General features: G+C 39.4%; 1 protein-coding gene across 1 annotated transcript; it reads left to right on the forward strand.

Moving 5' to 3' along the window:
- Positions 1 to 440: 440 nt before the first annotated feature.
- Positions 441 to 17253, forward strand: dbh (dopamine beta-hydroxylase (dopamine beta-monooxygenase); the record flags this gene model as incomplete). The annotated part of the gene is made up of 12 exons (XM_083902301.1): positions 441 to 809; positions 1843 to 1989; positions 3710 to 3967; positions 4762 to 4938; positions 9236 to 9338; positions 11066 to 11232; positions 11343 to 11486; positions 13146 to 13184; positions 13270 to 13329; positions 13508 to 13635; positions 13889 to 14048; positions 17149 to 17253. The coding sequence occupies 12 exons, from the start codon at positions 441 to 443 to the stop codon at positions 17251 to 17253; spliced, it is 1857 nt and encodes a 618-aa protein (XP_083758427.1).
- Between the last annotated feature and the right edge of the window lie 498 nt (positions 17254 to 17751).

Consider the following 17751-nt stretch of genomic DNA (forward strand, 5'->3'; position numbering starts at 1 on the left):
TTTGGATCAATTAGGGGCTGGCAGATGCTCAGAATGGCGGTTGACCACCCGGGGGCTTCAAGAATGAAATCCAATTTTCCTCAACAAACGTATAATACCATTAGGCGGCATAAAAACAGACAACTGGAGAAGGGAGGAGTCTCTTAAAAAAAAAGCAGGATAAGACAGAGAGAGACAAAGCAGCAGCTCAGAGGAATTACCCATCACCAACCGTGGGTTTGGAAACCGAGAAAACCTTAAAAAAAGGAAAAAAAGTTACAGATACTCAAAAGAAAGGCAAACTTTTCAGGGCACGAGGCCCTGAGAGGATAGAAGAACATGGGAAGAGGAGAATAAAACAAACTGTAGATCACTGCGTAACAAAACTTACAAGGTAACAAGACCGGTGAGAAAAACCTTCCACTTGCTGCAGAGTCAAAAGAAGCTGACGGTCGACGGTTATGAGGATTTTCAACAGGAACCTTCGCCTCCAGGACATCACCATCATGTACTTCACCGCCCTGGCGACTCTCATGATCATCTTGGTCGCGTCGTACCAGGTGCCGAGCAACGCCGTCGACACGTCCGACCTGACGCCAAGAACCGCCGTCCCTCTCCCGCCTCTCCCCATGCCCTTCCACGTGCCCCTTGACCCGCGCGGGGAGCTCCAGCTGGCCTGGAACATCAGCTACGACAACCAGGAGGTCTACATGGAGCTGAGGGTGGCAGAGCTCAGATACGGCGTGGTGCTGGGGATGTCCGACCACGGCGAGCTGACCGACGCCGACCTCGTCGTGCTGTGGGACACAGGGACCAAGAGCTTCTTCGGGGTAAGCGAGGCTCTGTCTGTATGTGCAGCAGGTTTCCCGGCTTAATAAAATCTTTGTTCACTTTTCAAATAAATGCATTTCCTCATCAGTCTGTGGCCCCCCGAGGCGTGAGATTGGTGGGGTTTTTTTGCACGAGGAGCCTATAGCGGACGACGTGCTTCCCGATCACATAGTCACAAAGGATGTTATTGAGCCTGTGCTAATTGAAAATCACTCAAACTGCACAAATAGCCAGCAGTTCATCTGGGAATCATTAGCAGATATTAGCATATCAAAATTGAATCCTGCCCTGATTAAGACGTGCAAAGTGCCCCGCGTTTTTTCAGATCACAAATCTTTTTCATAAATCAAACACAGAGTTCTTTTACCGAGGAGTGCTAATAAGATTTTTTTTTTATCTGACTAAAAAAAAAAATCTAATTTACGGTCTTTTTTCATTTCACATTCTCTTTTTTTGAAACAATTTTTAGATGACTACTAATTCAGTGTGATTAAAATTTAAGCAGCGTCAATTCTTTTTCATTGTAGGCTGTCATGTATATGGTTATAGTCTTATGCACTGTATTTAGTTATCATCTGCTAAACCCTAACACACATAATACTGAGTCTATACTGCCCACATTTTCACATTTATTCTTACATAGTGGATGTATTTTTCAAAAATGGTTTGGCTTCAAAGGTGTCGAGCGGTTATATAAGAGGGACAGAGATGGGACTAAATAAAGGCAGACATCTAAGGTGCTATTCTGGACACATGAATGTGAGAAACACAACAGATGCAGATAAAACTGCACTGTTGCAAAGCTTCCTGGGAGAGACGTAGAAGGTTGGGAAGGTTTCACACATGAATGTCTGTCTGTAGTCTGAATTCAACACAAATGTTATGTACATTGCACAAAAAATTGAGTATATTTTTGGTGGCATTTTAGTAAAAAGCTCCAAAATTCAATTCATAATTTGACGTTATTGTGACCTTATCCATAATAAAAATATGCTTGTAAATGTACCGTTATATTGTGTGTTTCATCATAAGGATGCATGGAGTGACAGCGAGGGTCACGTTTCGTTGGACAGCCAGCAAGATTACGAGCTGATTGAAGCCAAACAGAAACCGGATGGATTCTACCTGCTCTTCAAAAGACCTTTCAGTACCTGTGATCCCAGAGACTACCTCATTGAGGTTTGTGTGTGTGTGTCTGGTCTCTATCTTTCTTTATGAAATATATTAATTTTGCAAATGATGACAATACGTGCTTCCTAAACATAACTGTGATTTGGTATGAGCTGCATAATCTGTCATAGCATATTATCATATAAAACGTAAAACGTGCTTATGAAATACTAATTTGTTCCCACAAAACAGATAAAACTTGCACACAAAATACTTTGTTCCCACAAAATAGGTTAAACGTGCGCACAGAATACTAATTATGTTCCCAAGAAATAGGTAAAACATGCACACAAAATACTTATTTGTTCCCACGAAATACTAATTTGTTCCCACGAAATGGGTAAAACGTGCACACGAAATACTAATTCGTTCCCATGAAATAGGTAAAACATGAACACGAAATACTAATTTGTTCCCACGAAATAAGTAAAATGTGCACACGAAATACTAATTTGTTCCCAAGAAATGGGTAAAACGTGCACATGAAATACCAATTTGTTCCCACAAAACAGATAAAACTTGCACACAAAATACTTAGTTCCCACAAAATAGGTTAAACGTGCGCACAAAATACTAATTATGTTCCCAAGAAATAGGTAAAACATGCACACAAAATACTTAGTTCCCACAAAATAGGTTAAACGTGCGCACAAAATACTAATTATGTTTCCAAGAAATAGGTAAAACATGCACACAAAATACATTTGTTCCCACGAAAAAAGTAAAACGTGCACTCAAAATACTAATTTGTTCCAACGAAATACTAATTTGTTCCCAAGAAATGGGTAAAACGTGAACACGAAATACTAATTAGTTCCCACGAAAAAAAGTAAAACGTGAACACAAAATACTAATTAGTTCCCACAAAATATTTATTTGTTTCCTGTACAAAGCCAGTGAAGAGGGCTGAAGTTTCAGGTTGGACAGAGATATTTGTGCGAACTTTTGTGGGAACAAATTAGTATTTCATGGCCACAAATGAATGTTTCGTGGGCACAAATCCAATTATTTTTTTCCCATGTCGTGTCTGGTGCTCCTTATTATTCTGCTACTGCAATCAGTAGATTAAACTCTTTGCGTTTAATATTCTGCTAATAACTTAATTTAATTGAACTTTTACTTAATTTGCCATGTGAAGCACTTTCAAGGTGTACTTCATGTTGACAGATTTCTACATTCAACTGCTTGTATTCTACGTCAGTGCATATACAGACTTAAGGTTGCATATACTGTAATGACTTGCCGTACGACTCAGCAGATGACTCAAATGAAATAAAGTAAAAAAAAGAAAACATGACATGGCAGATGCTGTCTCACGCTGAGTAAACAAATGACTGTCTCCCCTGAAGTGACTGCACTTGACAGCCTTCATTTGGCGACTTGAGAGGAGGGTGGAGATGGTGTTTTCGCTGTGTGTGTAGCATGTGTGATGTGTATTAAGGCTCTATATGTGTCAAACTGATGATTTTCGATCCCGAAGACCTTGTGATTTCAGGTGTGGACATAAAACACTCAGAGAACCGGAACAATCAGCACAATTTCTTGAAGCATTGCCACAATTATAGTTTCCATGGCACCACATTAGACGGAGTTCCTGACACAAAAACCAATGCACATCACTATGACATCACTTTTTTTTTGCCTTCCAGTCAAATAATAATCAGAGAGAAACCTGAAATACTCCTCACCCTCACTCACTACTGTATACACTGTTGTTTTGATTGCTCAGGAGGGGACCGTGCACGTCATCTACGGCTTCCTGGACAAACCACTGGCCTCGCTGGAGCAGCTGAACCTGTCCCGGATCCACACGGGGTTACAGAGAATACTGATGCTGCGCCCCGACTCGCCCTCTCCCACTCTGCCTCCAGATGTGCAGACGCTGGACGTGGTCGCACCGAATGTCATCATACCGAACCAAGAGACCACCTACTGGTGCTTCATCCAGCAGCTGCCCGTAAACATGCCCAAGAGCCACATTGTTATGGTACGAATGCCGCGCTAAAAATGGCATTAGTTGACACGGGAGTATATTTACACTGAAGCGGAGTGGGTGTTTTTTAAATAGAGGCTGTGCACAAGCGGCTCTAAACGCTCATTGTTTGCCAGCTGGGCCAAACAAAAACATGAGCGTCGAGAAAATCGGAAATAAAACACATACAAATTTGTCACCTTACATTCCTATTTCCTATATTTGAAACAGAGCTTGTAGATTTACTGTCATCAATAGCTTTTTTAACCCTTGGTGCACACGCAGGTGCACTCATGGTAAATTGCGGTGGGAAAAACACACAACTCCTTATATGGACATCCTGAGGGTGTGTGTTAATAGGTCACATATTCAAGCTTTAAAAAATGTGTTTCTTATGTGATGTCGAGTCAAAGTTACGATTCATTTGATGTTGCATTTTTAGTCGCAATAATTGTGCAGAATTCACAAAATAGACCGATTTTTCCTTTTCTTTTGTTCATAAAAACGAGCCAAACAAACTTTGAACTGTGGTGCATTTCCAAATTTCACTAATTCAATCCGATTTTAAACATTTTGAGTAATTTTTGCTCAGTTGTGTTTATATAGTTGGTGAAAATGAATTTTTGGCCTGAACCAAAGGATTTAAGACACTCTATATTGCACTATTCTTATATTCTCTGTATGTTTAAACATAGTAATGGAAAAAAAGCAGCCAAAATGCTCTGTCTTCTAATGGTTAAAGCAGTAAAAAACAACAATATTACGTTCTCTTTTTCCTCTCTACCTCCCTCTCTCTCTCTCTCTGTCAGTACGAGTCACAGATCACTCCAGGTAACGAGGCCATTGTGCATCACATCGAGGTGTTTGAATGTTCGCCGGAAATCCGCGACGTGCCACAGTACAGCGGCTCCTGTGACGACAAGATGAAGCCGGGCAAGCTCGACTTCTGCCGCCACGTACTGGCCGCATGGGCTATGGGTGCTGAGGTATGACGGGGGAAAACGGAAGCACACACACACATTAAAAAAAAACAACTCCTCAAATCACCTAAAATAGACGAGCAACCCACACACACATACACAAACGCCAACATCTTCATATATTCAAGTTTCTCTACAGAGAGAACGAGACTTGGATTAAGACTCGGTTCAGTTTAGTGCAGTCCTCGAATCTATTATAGGAGATAAACAGAAACTCCTACAGGAGTAATATTCCAGCCTTGATCCCACACGTAGCAGAAGTCTATTAGGAGCTCGGAGACTATGATGTAAGTTGTGATTTTGGCGCTATACAAATAAAATTGAATTGAATTGAATAATGGCATAGAATCAAACACAATTTAAATAAAATATTTTGATAAGACTTTATATTAAGGAACACATATTCACCATTAACTCGGTGATTACTAACTTGCCCTTTATTAGTAAATATTAAGCACATATTAACACCTTTATGGATAGAATTTTGTTCCTGTCATAATAGAGGTAGAATAAGGTGTTTAATATTTACTAATAAAGGGCTAGTATGCTACTTATATGCAAATTAGTAAGCACCTAGTTAATGGTGAATATGTGTTCCTTAATGTAAAGTCTTACCAGTATGTTATATATAGCAGGAACTAATGCCGCATCATTTATACATAAGCTAATTTGGAAATGATACCAAAAACACCGTAACATAACTTTTTACCAAACTTTTTTCAGTGTCACAATACACAACAACGTCATCCGACTTCCTCCTTTGCATCTTTCATAATCTACGGCTGCCTATAACATTAAAATTTAAAGGCGCCATATGTAAGAATGTGGCCAAAAACGGTTACTACACTCAAAATACAGAGGTCGTTTAGGTTTCCTTTTCTCCGTCATTGTAGCTCAGACGTAACTAGTGGCAACCCGTGGTTGCTCGGCAGCTGAGACTCTACTGACTGCAATGATTGGTAGACGGCGGTAGGTGGCGCCACATGCCGAAACATGATTTCAAAACATAAGCATATTTTGCAGTCCGCAAAATATTTTTTTAATGCAAATATTTTGGCTGTACTGTTGTTGTTGGTGAGTTCAGTTTGTTATATGAACATTATTCCTGATTCTCTGTGACATATTAGGAGGATTTTATGACCAGTTGCTTTAGATTTATTACATAATGCACCTTTAACTACAGCTTATAATACATTGCAATTGCAGTCACGAGCTTCTGCGAGTGCAGGAGAAGTGCACGTGTTTCCCCTTTATGTAAAAAAAGTCAGCTAACATTCATTCACTTAAAAAGGCATTCAATCATTTGCACATGGTGACCCAGCGGCCGACTGACCAGACAGACAGAGAAGCAACATAAAGCAAAAGAAGACAAGGGACCGTGAGCCTGTCACCATATTTCTCTGCTCTGCTCCTCCACTGTCACCGCCGGATTATCTGCCAAAAAAGAAGGAGAGGAAAGACTAAAAAAAAAAGAAGCTTTCTTGTGAGGTGGTAACACAGGATTAGGAGGAAACATTCAAGTGCCTTTCATCACCTGTTAATAGTGTTGTTTCAAACTCCCCCTCAGCATAGAATCAGCAGGAAAATGTTGCCTTGAAAAAAAACAACACAAAAAACAATCCGAGTTAAGGAAGTTTGAAGAAGAGAGACACTAATGTGCAGAGAGAGTGTGAGGACACAGCCAGTCCCCAAGGATTGTACCATTACATATAAAAGCAAGATTTAATAAAACAATTCTTTCTCCCGTCACACTCCACCAGCCTTTCTCAGAAACGGGTGAAGACACGGTAGAAGAATCAGGATTAAACGGAACATTCTTTCACTGAAGGGGTTTGACTGAGATTAATCTTAGAATTCTGACTTTTTTCTTAGAATTCTGACTTTAATCTCAGAATGTTGACTTTTTACTTAGAAGTCAGACTCAGAATTCATGCTGTTTTCTTTTCTTTCACTTTGAAGGGGTTTGACGTCCATGAGAGGGCACAGACAGTAAAGTCAAAAAAAAATTTTTCTCCATGATGAGCAGAATATTTTCAAAATCCAAGGAGTAAAAGCCACATATGTGACTGAGGTTAAAGTCAGAATTGTGAGATTTAAAGGTCAGAATTGTGAAATTAAAGTCAGAATTATGAAAGTAAAGTCAGAATTATGAAAGTAAAGTCAGAATTCTGAAATTAAAGTCAGAATTCTTCTGAAATTAAAGTCAGAATTCTTCTGAAATTTAAGCCTGAATTCTGGAAAAAAGGCAACATTCTGAGATTTTTTAAGAATTCTGACTTTAATCTCAGAAATCGTGCTATTTTCTTTCACTTTGAAGGGGTTTGACGTCCATGAGAGGACACAGACAGTAATGTAAAAAAATATTTTCTCTCCATGATGAGCAGAACATTTTCAAAAAGTAAAAAGCTACACATATTTGACTGAGATTAAAGGTCATAATTCTGAGATTAAGTCATAATTCTGAGATTAAGTCATAATTCTGAGATTTAAAGGTCAGAATTCTGAGATTAAGTCAGAATTCTTGTGAGATTTAAGTCAGAATTCTGGAGAATAAAAAGCGAATTCTGACTTTAATCTCAACATTTTTACTTAATTTAGAAGTCTGACTTTAATCTCAGAATTCATGCGGTTTCTTTTCTTTCACTTTGAAGGGGTTTGACGCAATGAGAGGGGACACAGTAATGTCAAAAATTATTTTCAATCTCCAAGGATTGAAACCCTCACATATTTGACTGTCATCCAACATGATTGATTCATATAAAGGAAAACTACCTTTATCAGTATAGAAACAATTTTTAAGTATTATTTCATGCAGGCTCATAGATTCCCTAAAGGCTTTTAATTAATCACAACAAGGAGATTGTTTGATAAAACTTTCTTATAATGTGCTGCTTTAAATGCTGTAGGTGGTTAGAGTTTATGAGTAGCAATCCTATTATTTCTTTAAGAAAAATAGGCTGTTATTATCTCTGCAGTTTTGTTCTCCCCTCAGATACTGAACCACTTTAACAGAGTGTGACGGGTTTAAGGTTCCCAGTGGAACCACATGCAACAAGGAGACACGGGTACAATCAATTTCCCCCCGTTTATTTAGCCTGAGAATGAACTCTGAAAGCACACACAATAGAAAGGGGGGAAAAAAAGAAAAGAAAAGGCTGCTATGTTTCTGTCTTCAAAAGACACACATGGTTAACAGCCATAAACATTCAATCAAGGGAGGAAGATTCTTATCTGGAACTCTATTTACAGTAAGAGAGAGACTTCTAAAAGTAGACTCAATCACCACCTGGTGTCTGCCCCCGTGGAGACGAGGGGGGGAATTAAACAGGAGGATTCTCACACAGGGGAGCGCACACACACACACACACACACACACGGACGCAGGAGCCTGCAAATGAATTTTAAGACATCCAGCTGTGAGTGAAATGAGGCTTTCTCAGTGTGTAGTGTGAGAAAACACCTGTACGCCAAATAATATGCTGTACCTGTACGTCTCAACAACAACAAGGTGAATTTCCTTTTTGCGTTGATGGAAACAGAATGTGCAAGGATGCAAAAAAAAAACCGTGTCCTTTGCTCCATATAACAAAGAAATGATGTTTGGAAATAATCTTTAGTTACAAGTCTAATTGGAAGGATTTTGAAAAAGAAAGGATAATATACAGAAAACACAGTCAGTTATTCAGTTGTTGACATGACCAACATTTCCTATGGCTTAATGTTAATCAAACTCATTTTAGTTCAGGGGACCAGTACAATAACAGCATGAGAACTAAATAAATAAATAACAACAACACTAAATGTTTCTCTTTGTTTTACATTTAATGAGGAATCTTTTTTACAGAAACTCATTATGAACCTGAAAGTTCTTGAGGAAAATAAGCGCATTTCCACACAATATCATGCCTAAGTTTACCATTTACACATCTGTATTAAAATGTGTGTGTGTGTGTGTGTGTTCTTGTACTTATGGCATACTGAGGACCAGTGAGGGTTTTTAACCAACAAAGTGAGGTAATTTTTACGAAGCGAGGACATTTTGGCCGGTCCTCACTTTGTTTTCATTGAAATCAATTCCTTAGGTCGTAAACTATAGCTATAGTCTGTTTTTTAACAGAGGTCCTCAATTTAGTACAAAACCCGGTTCCACCTGCAGACATTTTATGGTACTGCACCCAGTAGTTCTTTCTAGATGGCATTCATGAAGTAGATATTTGTAATTGTGTTGATTTATAAAGCGGAAATGCTGGTCCTCAGTATGCAGCAAGTACAAGAATGTGTGTGTGTGTGTGTGTGTTTGCAGGCTTTTTACTACCCGTCTGATGCAGGGATGCCACTGGGTGGACCTGGCTCTTCAAGGTTCCTTCGTCTGGAGGTCCATTACCACAATCCTCTCCTTATATCTGGTATTTTAAGTACACAAGAACACAAAGAAATACACACACACACACGCACACACATCACTCTGAACACACAGAAACAGCAGGGTTTTTTCTGAATCTGGTCCTGGACGCTGCAGGGTTTTTCTTTTAAACTGAAATGTACTTTTTCATCTCGGGCCGTAAAAAAATTTGCCGTCTCTTTTGTGTCCTGCTGTGAACTCATACGTGTGCACATTTTTAGCTCTTTTGTAATTCTCTGCACATCCGTCAGACTTACTCTCTGTTCATTGTAATATTCAACTGCTTTTACTACTCTCACAAAAACCTCATCAAGACGTGTGGAGAGAGATTATTCTGAAATGCAACACCTGTTAAATACGGAGGAGTATTTGGGACACATGTATAAGGGAAAAAAAGAGATTAAAGGTCAGAATTCTGATATTAAGTCAGACTTCTTCTGAGATTGAAGTCGGAATTCTGTAACATGGTCATATTAAAGTCAGAATTATTAGATTAAAGCAAAAGTCAGGCTTTTTTATTCTGAGATTAAAGGTCAGAATTCTGAGATTAAATCAGAATTATTCTGAGATTAAAGGACAGAATTCTTCTGAGATTAAAGGTTAGAATTCTGAGATTGAAGGTCAGAATTCTTCTGAGAGAATTCTTCTGAGATTAAGTCAGAATTCTTCTGAGATTTCAGATGGGAATTCTTCTGAGATTGCAGTATTCTTCGAGATTAAAGTCTGAATCTGAAACGGGCAGAATTCTGAAATTAAAGTCAGAATTATGAGATTAAAGAGCAGTCAGACTTTTTAATTCTGAGATTAAAGGTCAGAATTCTGTGATAAAAGGTCAGAGTTCTTTTGAGAATAAAGTCTGAATTTTTCTCAAAGGTCAGAATTCTGAGATTAAATCAGAGTTCTTCTGAGATTAAAGCTCAGAATTCTTCTGAGATTAAAGCTCAGAATTCTGAGATTGAAGGTCAGAATTCTTCTGAGATTAAGTCAGAATTCTTCTGAGATTTCAGATGGGAATTCTTCTGAGATTGCAGTATTCTTCGAGATTAAAGTCTGAATCTGAAACGGGCAGAATTCTGAAATTAAAGTCAGAATTATGAGATTAAAGAGCAGTCAGACTTTTTAATTCTGAGATTAAAGGTCAGAATTCTGTGATAAAAGGTCAGAGTTCTTTTGAGAATAAAGTCTGAATTTTTCTCAAAGGTCAGAATTCTGAGATTAAATCAGAGTTCTTCTGAGATTAAAGCTCAGAATTCTTCTGAGATTAAAGCTCAGAATTCTTCTGAGATTAAAGCTCAGAATTCTGAGATTAAGTCAGAATTCTTTTGGGAGTAAAATCAGAATTCTGAGATTGAAGGTCAGAATTCTTCTGAGATTAAGTCAGAATTCTTCTGAGATTGCAGTATTCTTCTAGATTAAAGTCGGAATCTGAAACGGGCAGAATTCTGAAATTAAAGTCAGAATTATGAGATTAAAGCCAAAGTCAGACTTTAAATGAAAACATAACTGAAGAATTCTGAGATTAAAGTCAGAATTATGCAATTTGTTTTCTTTCTTTTTTTTTTACATGTGGCCCTAATACTCTTCCGTAGTTAAAAATGCAAACTCATCTGAATGATTTGTTTCTCCTTTATAGAATCAACACTTGCAAAGGGTCAAATAAATAAATATATATATATATATATATACATATATATTTCATGATCTTCTTGTCGAAAAATGTTGTGAACACAGGCCGCCATGACTCTTCGGGGATACGGCTGCATTTCACCCCGAGCCTGAGGCGCTACGATGCCGGGATCATGGAGCTGGGCCTGGTTTACACTCCTCTCATGGCTGTTCCACCCAAACAGCAGAACTTCTACCTCAGCGGTTACTGCACCTCTAAGTGCACCCAGACTGTATGTATATGCACAACCTATCCACCATTTAAATGTTAATATATTGAATATTTAAGGAGCCTGACCTAAAAAAAAAAACAAAACCCAACAACATCTGTTTTCACATCTAGGCTTTGCCTCCAGGAGGAATCTATGTATTTGCATCCCAGCTGCACACGCATCTAGCAGGACGTGGGGTAAGGACGGTGTTGGTGAGGGGAGGCAAAGAGCTGGAGGTGGTGCAGGAGGACAAACACTTCAGTACACACTACCAGGTGAGTGATTTATGTCTTATATTGGGGAGGAAAAATAACTTCCTTTCTACTTCAACACTGAATATAAGGAGAGAGAAAAAAAAGAACGCGGTTCCTGTCAGAAACATTTTTAAACACAATATATAACAGTAGTCAGTCTTTGGAAATAAAACACAGCAGGGCAGTCAGACACGGCGGGTAAACAGTGTGGGGAATAGTCACTTAGCAGCAGAGCGATGCACGCGCGTTTATGTTAAAGTGACGCAGTCGCACCGACAACACTGTAATCAACGATGGTGTCAGTCATGGCGACAGTTAGGGCTCCACTGAAGTGATTTCACTGCGGGAATAGATACTGCAAAGTGTATATTATACGAATGAGGAAGATCTTTTTTTTGGTCCAACGAATAAAAATACAAAGATAAAAAATCCCAATTCAACTGAATGTGTACAGTTGCCCATTCATTATCTCAAGGTACTTTAGTGAAGGAGAGGTGGGTGAAAAGAAAAAGCCATAGTTGCTTTCTATCATTTTGAGTCTCGTGTTTTATAAACACTACCGTTCAAATATTTTTTCAATATAGTCAAGGCATTTACAAGATTAGAAATAGGGATTTTTATTCAAAATAATTATTTTTGCCCTTCAAATAAACTGTTTTCAGCTGTGCTAACATAATTGCACAAGGGTTTTCAAGGATTTTCTAATCATCCAATAGTCTTCTAACATGATTAGCAAACACACACAATGTACCATTAGAACACTGGAGAGATGGTTGCTGGAAATGGGCCTCTATACACCCATGTACATATTCCATTAAAAACCAGACGTTTGCAGCTAGAATAGTCGTTTACCACATTTAATGTTATATTCATTGAAAAAAGTGCTTTTCCTAAGGACATTTCTATGTGACCCCAAACTTTTGAAAGGTAGTGTACATACAGTATGTGGACTGTCATGGATTATTTGAGTTAACCTTAATCTGTCTGTATTCTAGATAAAGTTATTACATCTTCTATGCTGTGAGGCTGACACACACACACACACACACACTCCGTCGCCTCCACATCACGACATCACTGACAAACAACAACATTAACGTTGTTGGGGGGAGACAGCAGGTGACATCTGTGGGGTTTTTATTTATCCTGAGGCAGAAAGAGAGACAGACAGACAGAGACAGAGAGAGAGAGAGGACATCTGCCAGACTGTCTGATAAGATCTCCAGCTGTCGATGTCAGACTAATCTGAGAGTACCTGTGAGGTATCATTAGCGCATGAAGACTCACACACACACACCCAGTTTGTGCAGATATTCTTCTGAGGACATTGCACTGACTTTCCCTTCATTTCCTCCAAACCTTAACTACAACTAATTCATGATTTACCCTCAAAACTTCAAAAAGATCCTCAAAAATGAGGTCCTGCCTCATCAGGACCAGGTTTTTACGACTGGTCCTGATGAGGTCATCGTTTAAACAATTCCAAGATGACAATGCCAGGATTCATCAGGCTCAAATCGTGTGAAAGAGCGGTTCAGGGAGCATGAGACGTCGTTTTCACACATTCAGCGCACACCTCAGAGTCCAGACCTTACCCTCCATCGACCTTAAACACATCTCTGAAATAAATACTGTGACATTGGGCGTTCATCTTGTGCAATGCGTTTTTCTCTCCTGCAGACAATCCGAGTGCTCAGAAAGATGGTGAACGTTTTACCCGTGAGTAATAACGCTGAAACGGCCTCTTAAATTCTTTTCTCGTCTGTGATCTTTAATCATCTCCGGCTTCTGTCTGATCCTGCAGGGCGACGTCCTCATAACCAAGTGCACGTTCAACACAGAAGACAGGAGCAAGCCCACGGTGGTGAGCAGCGACAGACGACGACGACAACAACAACACTATTTTTATTTTGAGCGCCGCACGCAGAATGACCTTGAGCGTCGTTCTCTTTGTCCCCGTTTCTCTCTCTTCAAACTCAACTTGCAGCTGATCTTTGCACCGCATCTTTCTCCTAACACTAAAATCTCTCTCGTCCCCTCAGGGAGGCTTCGGCATCATGGACGAAATGTGCGTCAACTACATCCACTACTACCCTCGGACTCAGCTGGAGCTCTGTAAAACCCACGTTGATCCAGGCTACCTGCAGAAATACTTTGATTTCATGAACAGGTACAACAACATTCCCCATCTGTCTTGTTCCTAAGCATTTTTGTTTTCCTCCTTCCCTTCCAGCGACAGAAGTTGTGATTACTTCTTTTAATCTCCACAACCATCTGCTTTGTCTTTTTTGTGTGTGTGTGTGTGTGTGTGTCCACTTTGAATTCCTCTCTCCATTCTCAACCTTCTGCCTCCTTTTTTTTATTGACTTTTCCTTTCAAACTCCCTCTCCCTGCCCTCACGCCATTCCGTCCTCCCCTTCCAGGTTCCAGGGGAATTATCAGTGTGTGTGCGGCGACGTCGGCGCGACAGAGCAATACTCACAGCTTCAGTGGGACGCTTTCACGGCAGAAGTGCTGGACTCCCTTTACAACACAGCGCCCATCTCGATGCACTGCAACCAGTCGACCGCACGCCTCTTTCCTGTGAGTTTCCCTCCAACACACACACACACACACACAGACTTCAGAGGACATTACATTGACAAATTCATTATTTTTCACCTTAAAATGTAGTCATTTAAATAAGGAAGGAAGGAGACAAGTCATGTGTTTTAGGTCCCCACGACATAAGGAATACAAGATACACAGAGGTTGGCACAGTTAATCTAATCTAATCCAAAGCTTCCACTTATTTGAACAGCCTAAACAGAACGTTATCTCTAGCCTTAACCATTAAAATGCTTAACCCCCAGCCCTTAACCACAACCACAATTAAAACCTGAGCTGTCAAACTTAACCAGCTCCTACAGAAAAATGAGGTCCTGCCTCATTAGGACGTGGATTTTTTAGCTTCTCCGCAAGGACTCGACTGCCTCTGACAAGGTCAGTGCTCACGCCCAGGATATCTGCCCTGAATTGGTAACAAATACACACAGAGACGCACAAGAAACCGGCAATGGCAGCAATTAGACCCGAGTTCCAAACCAGACAGCAGTTGGACAAGTGTGAGAAGAAGCATCTGCACACAGTTTGTGATCAGGCTCTTCCTCACACCATTGATAAATGCAGCATGATGGGTTTTAGTTTTTTAAACATTTGCAGCAGGAAAACTCTTCCTCCAAAGGGTTTATACAGACTAGACTACAGTAGATGATTTCATTTAATATACAACACTGTACCTATAGCTATTATCTCAGGTACTTTGACAGAATGTGTATATATACATACATACATAAACATATATACATACATACATACATATACATATACATATATATACATTAATGGATAGTCTAAATAACATAATACCATTACAACATTATATATATATACATATATATACACATATATACACACACATATGTATACATATATATATATATATATATATATATATATATATATATATATATATATATATATATATATATATATATATATACACATATATACATATATTTATATATGTAATGGTATATAATGTTATTTAGACTATCCATTAATTCAGTATACTGCAGGTGCCTGTAATAGTTGAACCATTACGGACAACTCCTTCACTTGGTGCATGTATTTGCATCAAGAGACTTTTAATCTCGGTTTAAATGAACTAATATGCACTTAGATGCACAATTCTTGTTCCTGCTGTGATTTGCATGCGAGTTGATCAGCAAGTACTGCAAGTATTTGAGATGGTTACTCTCTCTGTGTTTATCTGTCCAAATGTCACGACTACCAATACAGATCCTTTGAATGGGAGCTCTTTCCTTCTTTCTACCAAAATAGAGACTTTTGATCACTGATCTAAGTGTTATAATTTGTCGTGTGTTTGTTAGTGATAACACAATGTCACATGACCTGATTTTGATTAGTCTAAAACAGGGGTTCTTTAAGTTTTGATACCTGAGGGCCAATTTAGGAACCCAACATTGGACTGAGGGCCGCCAAAGAAAAAGAAAAAAAAAAAAACCCAGAAAGAAATCCCATTTGTAATAATTGTAATGACCAGATTGCGGTTCTACAGTTTACACTTATTGGTCTGTATCCAGTAATGTCCAATAAACATTTAACAAGCTTAGAAGCTCCTGGATTAAAACCATCAACTGTAATTCATTGCGGGCCACCAGGAATGTTTCTGTGGGCCGCCATTGGCCTGCGGGCCGCACTTTGAGAACCAATGGTTTAAAAGATTTGGCAACACGAGGGTCTGCTCAAACGTGTCCTGGACTGACGTTAAACACACAGAAACCCATCGTTGAAAAATGACAGGGGCCTGGAAACATGAGCAAACATCCCAGTAAAACATCCTCCCCACGGTTTGATCAGTGTTGCTAAAGCCCGAAGGGGTGCATCGACTGATGAGAGGAGTGGCTTCTTCCAAACAACACAGACGAAGATGAAAGAGATGGAGAGGGTCAGTCATGAGATGAATGTACACTCTTAGAAATAAGGGTTCCAAAAGGGTTCTTGGTAACATTAATGGCTCTAGTAAGAACCATTTTGACCCAGAGAACCCTTTAAAACACCTTTCCTGAATAAAGGGTTTTTGGTGGAACCTTTATTAAAAAAAGCCAAAAAGGTATATCCTATGAGGAGAAGCCGAAGATCCTTATATGGTTCAACTTTTATTTCTAAGAGTGTAATCTGCTCTCATTTTGGACAAGGACATTGTGTTCAATATGAGTTTTTAGGTTCAGTAAAACGGTTTTAAGCTCGAACATGGGGCTCGGTTTTAAATAAAGTGAAACAAACGCAAAACAATATGTCTTTAAGAATCCTAAAAAAGTGGCCTATAAATCGAATACAGCATCTTATAGAGCATTGTTGTCCCAATACTCCAAACAACAGCAACACTAACTGTTGGTTGCTGTGGGAAGTGCAGACAGGAGCTTGTTGTTAAAGGTTTTCTAAGGAAGTGGTGAAGTTGGACAAAAGCTGCAAGTCACAGCCTCACAGCAGCAGACAGCCACCTACTCTGCAGCGACGGAGAAGTGATGGCACTTAAGCTGCGCAGGCCTCATCTAACTGGAGCTCACCATCTGCTCAGACGAGTGGAGGGTGAGCTCGAGTGGCATCGCCAAAAAAAAAAAAAAAAGACAAAAAAGACGAGATTTCTTAACTATTAAATGCACTTTAATTGCTCAACTCAATATCAGTTATCTGCTGCTACGCAGAACAGCTTTAACAGCTTCTTTTCCATCATTTCCCAATTACTCCAGGACGACTGAATGAGCGGAAAGAATCAATAGCTACCGTTCGTTATTTGTGCAACATAAACACATTTAGCCAAGGCTGTATTCTGTGTCCCAATGGGAAAAAAAACACTGAAATGGTGCATTAAAACTATCGTGCTGGAATTCTAGGTCACACAGATGATGAGGAGGAACAAGAGAGAGAGGGGAAATTAGTGAAGGGGGACGGAAGCAGCCTTTCTTTAATCTTAAATCCATGTTCCATACTTCACTGTCCTGCTGCACCAAGGACGGTGCCTGTTTTTGTGATTATTTGGAACATTTCTAGGGCCAAACAACACGTCAAATGATAATGCTATCATTTTTTTTTTTTTACTGTTTCCATTTCTCTCCAGGGAGAGTGGGACAAGCAGCCTTTACCAGCGGTGACCGCCGTCCTTGAAAAACCTCACTACCCATGCGAGGGTCGAGCGCTGCCCAGCAGCAAACCCCCAGTGTGAGCTCAGTCTCTGGCACAACCGCGGCTGTCAGGGGAGAGGTCACGTGACCTGGGGCAAGTTGAAAAGGGGGCTGCAGCCGCTTTAAGGCAGAATGAAGTCGAGTTTCATTTCGGTTTCTAGAAGCAAACGGAAACCTCATGTTTAGTTTGTCAGTTGTTATTAGCAGAGACACACGAATACACATCATTTCTGACATGTGCCAAACTAAAAAAGTGTAACTGCAGCAAAGTGCTAATGTTGATTCATTACTGTGGAATTACTTCTGTATTTGTAACCTGTATTTTCAGTCCTTTGCTTATATACTGCTGTGTGTTCTTGTTCTTGTATACTTTCATTTTGTCTGTTAAATGTTTAATGTCACAAAAATGCTCGTCGTTGAAAAACATTTATTAATACACGAATGGCTTTGGACAGATTTAATGACTCCAAATTAAGATTAGAATGTCGTCACAACTTTTCACTGATCTTTTTAGTTGTTGTTTTTTTAAATTAACAAAT

The sequence above is a fragment of the Microchirus variegatus genome (assembly GCF_963457635.1).
Source record: "Microchirus variegatus genome assembly, chromosome: 16".
NCBI lineage: Eukaryota > Metazoa > Chordata > Actinopteri > Pleuronectiformes > Soleidae > Microchirus > Microchirus variegatus.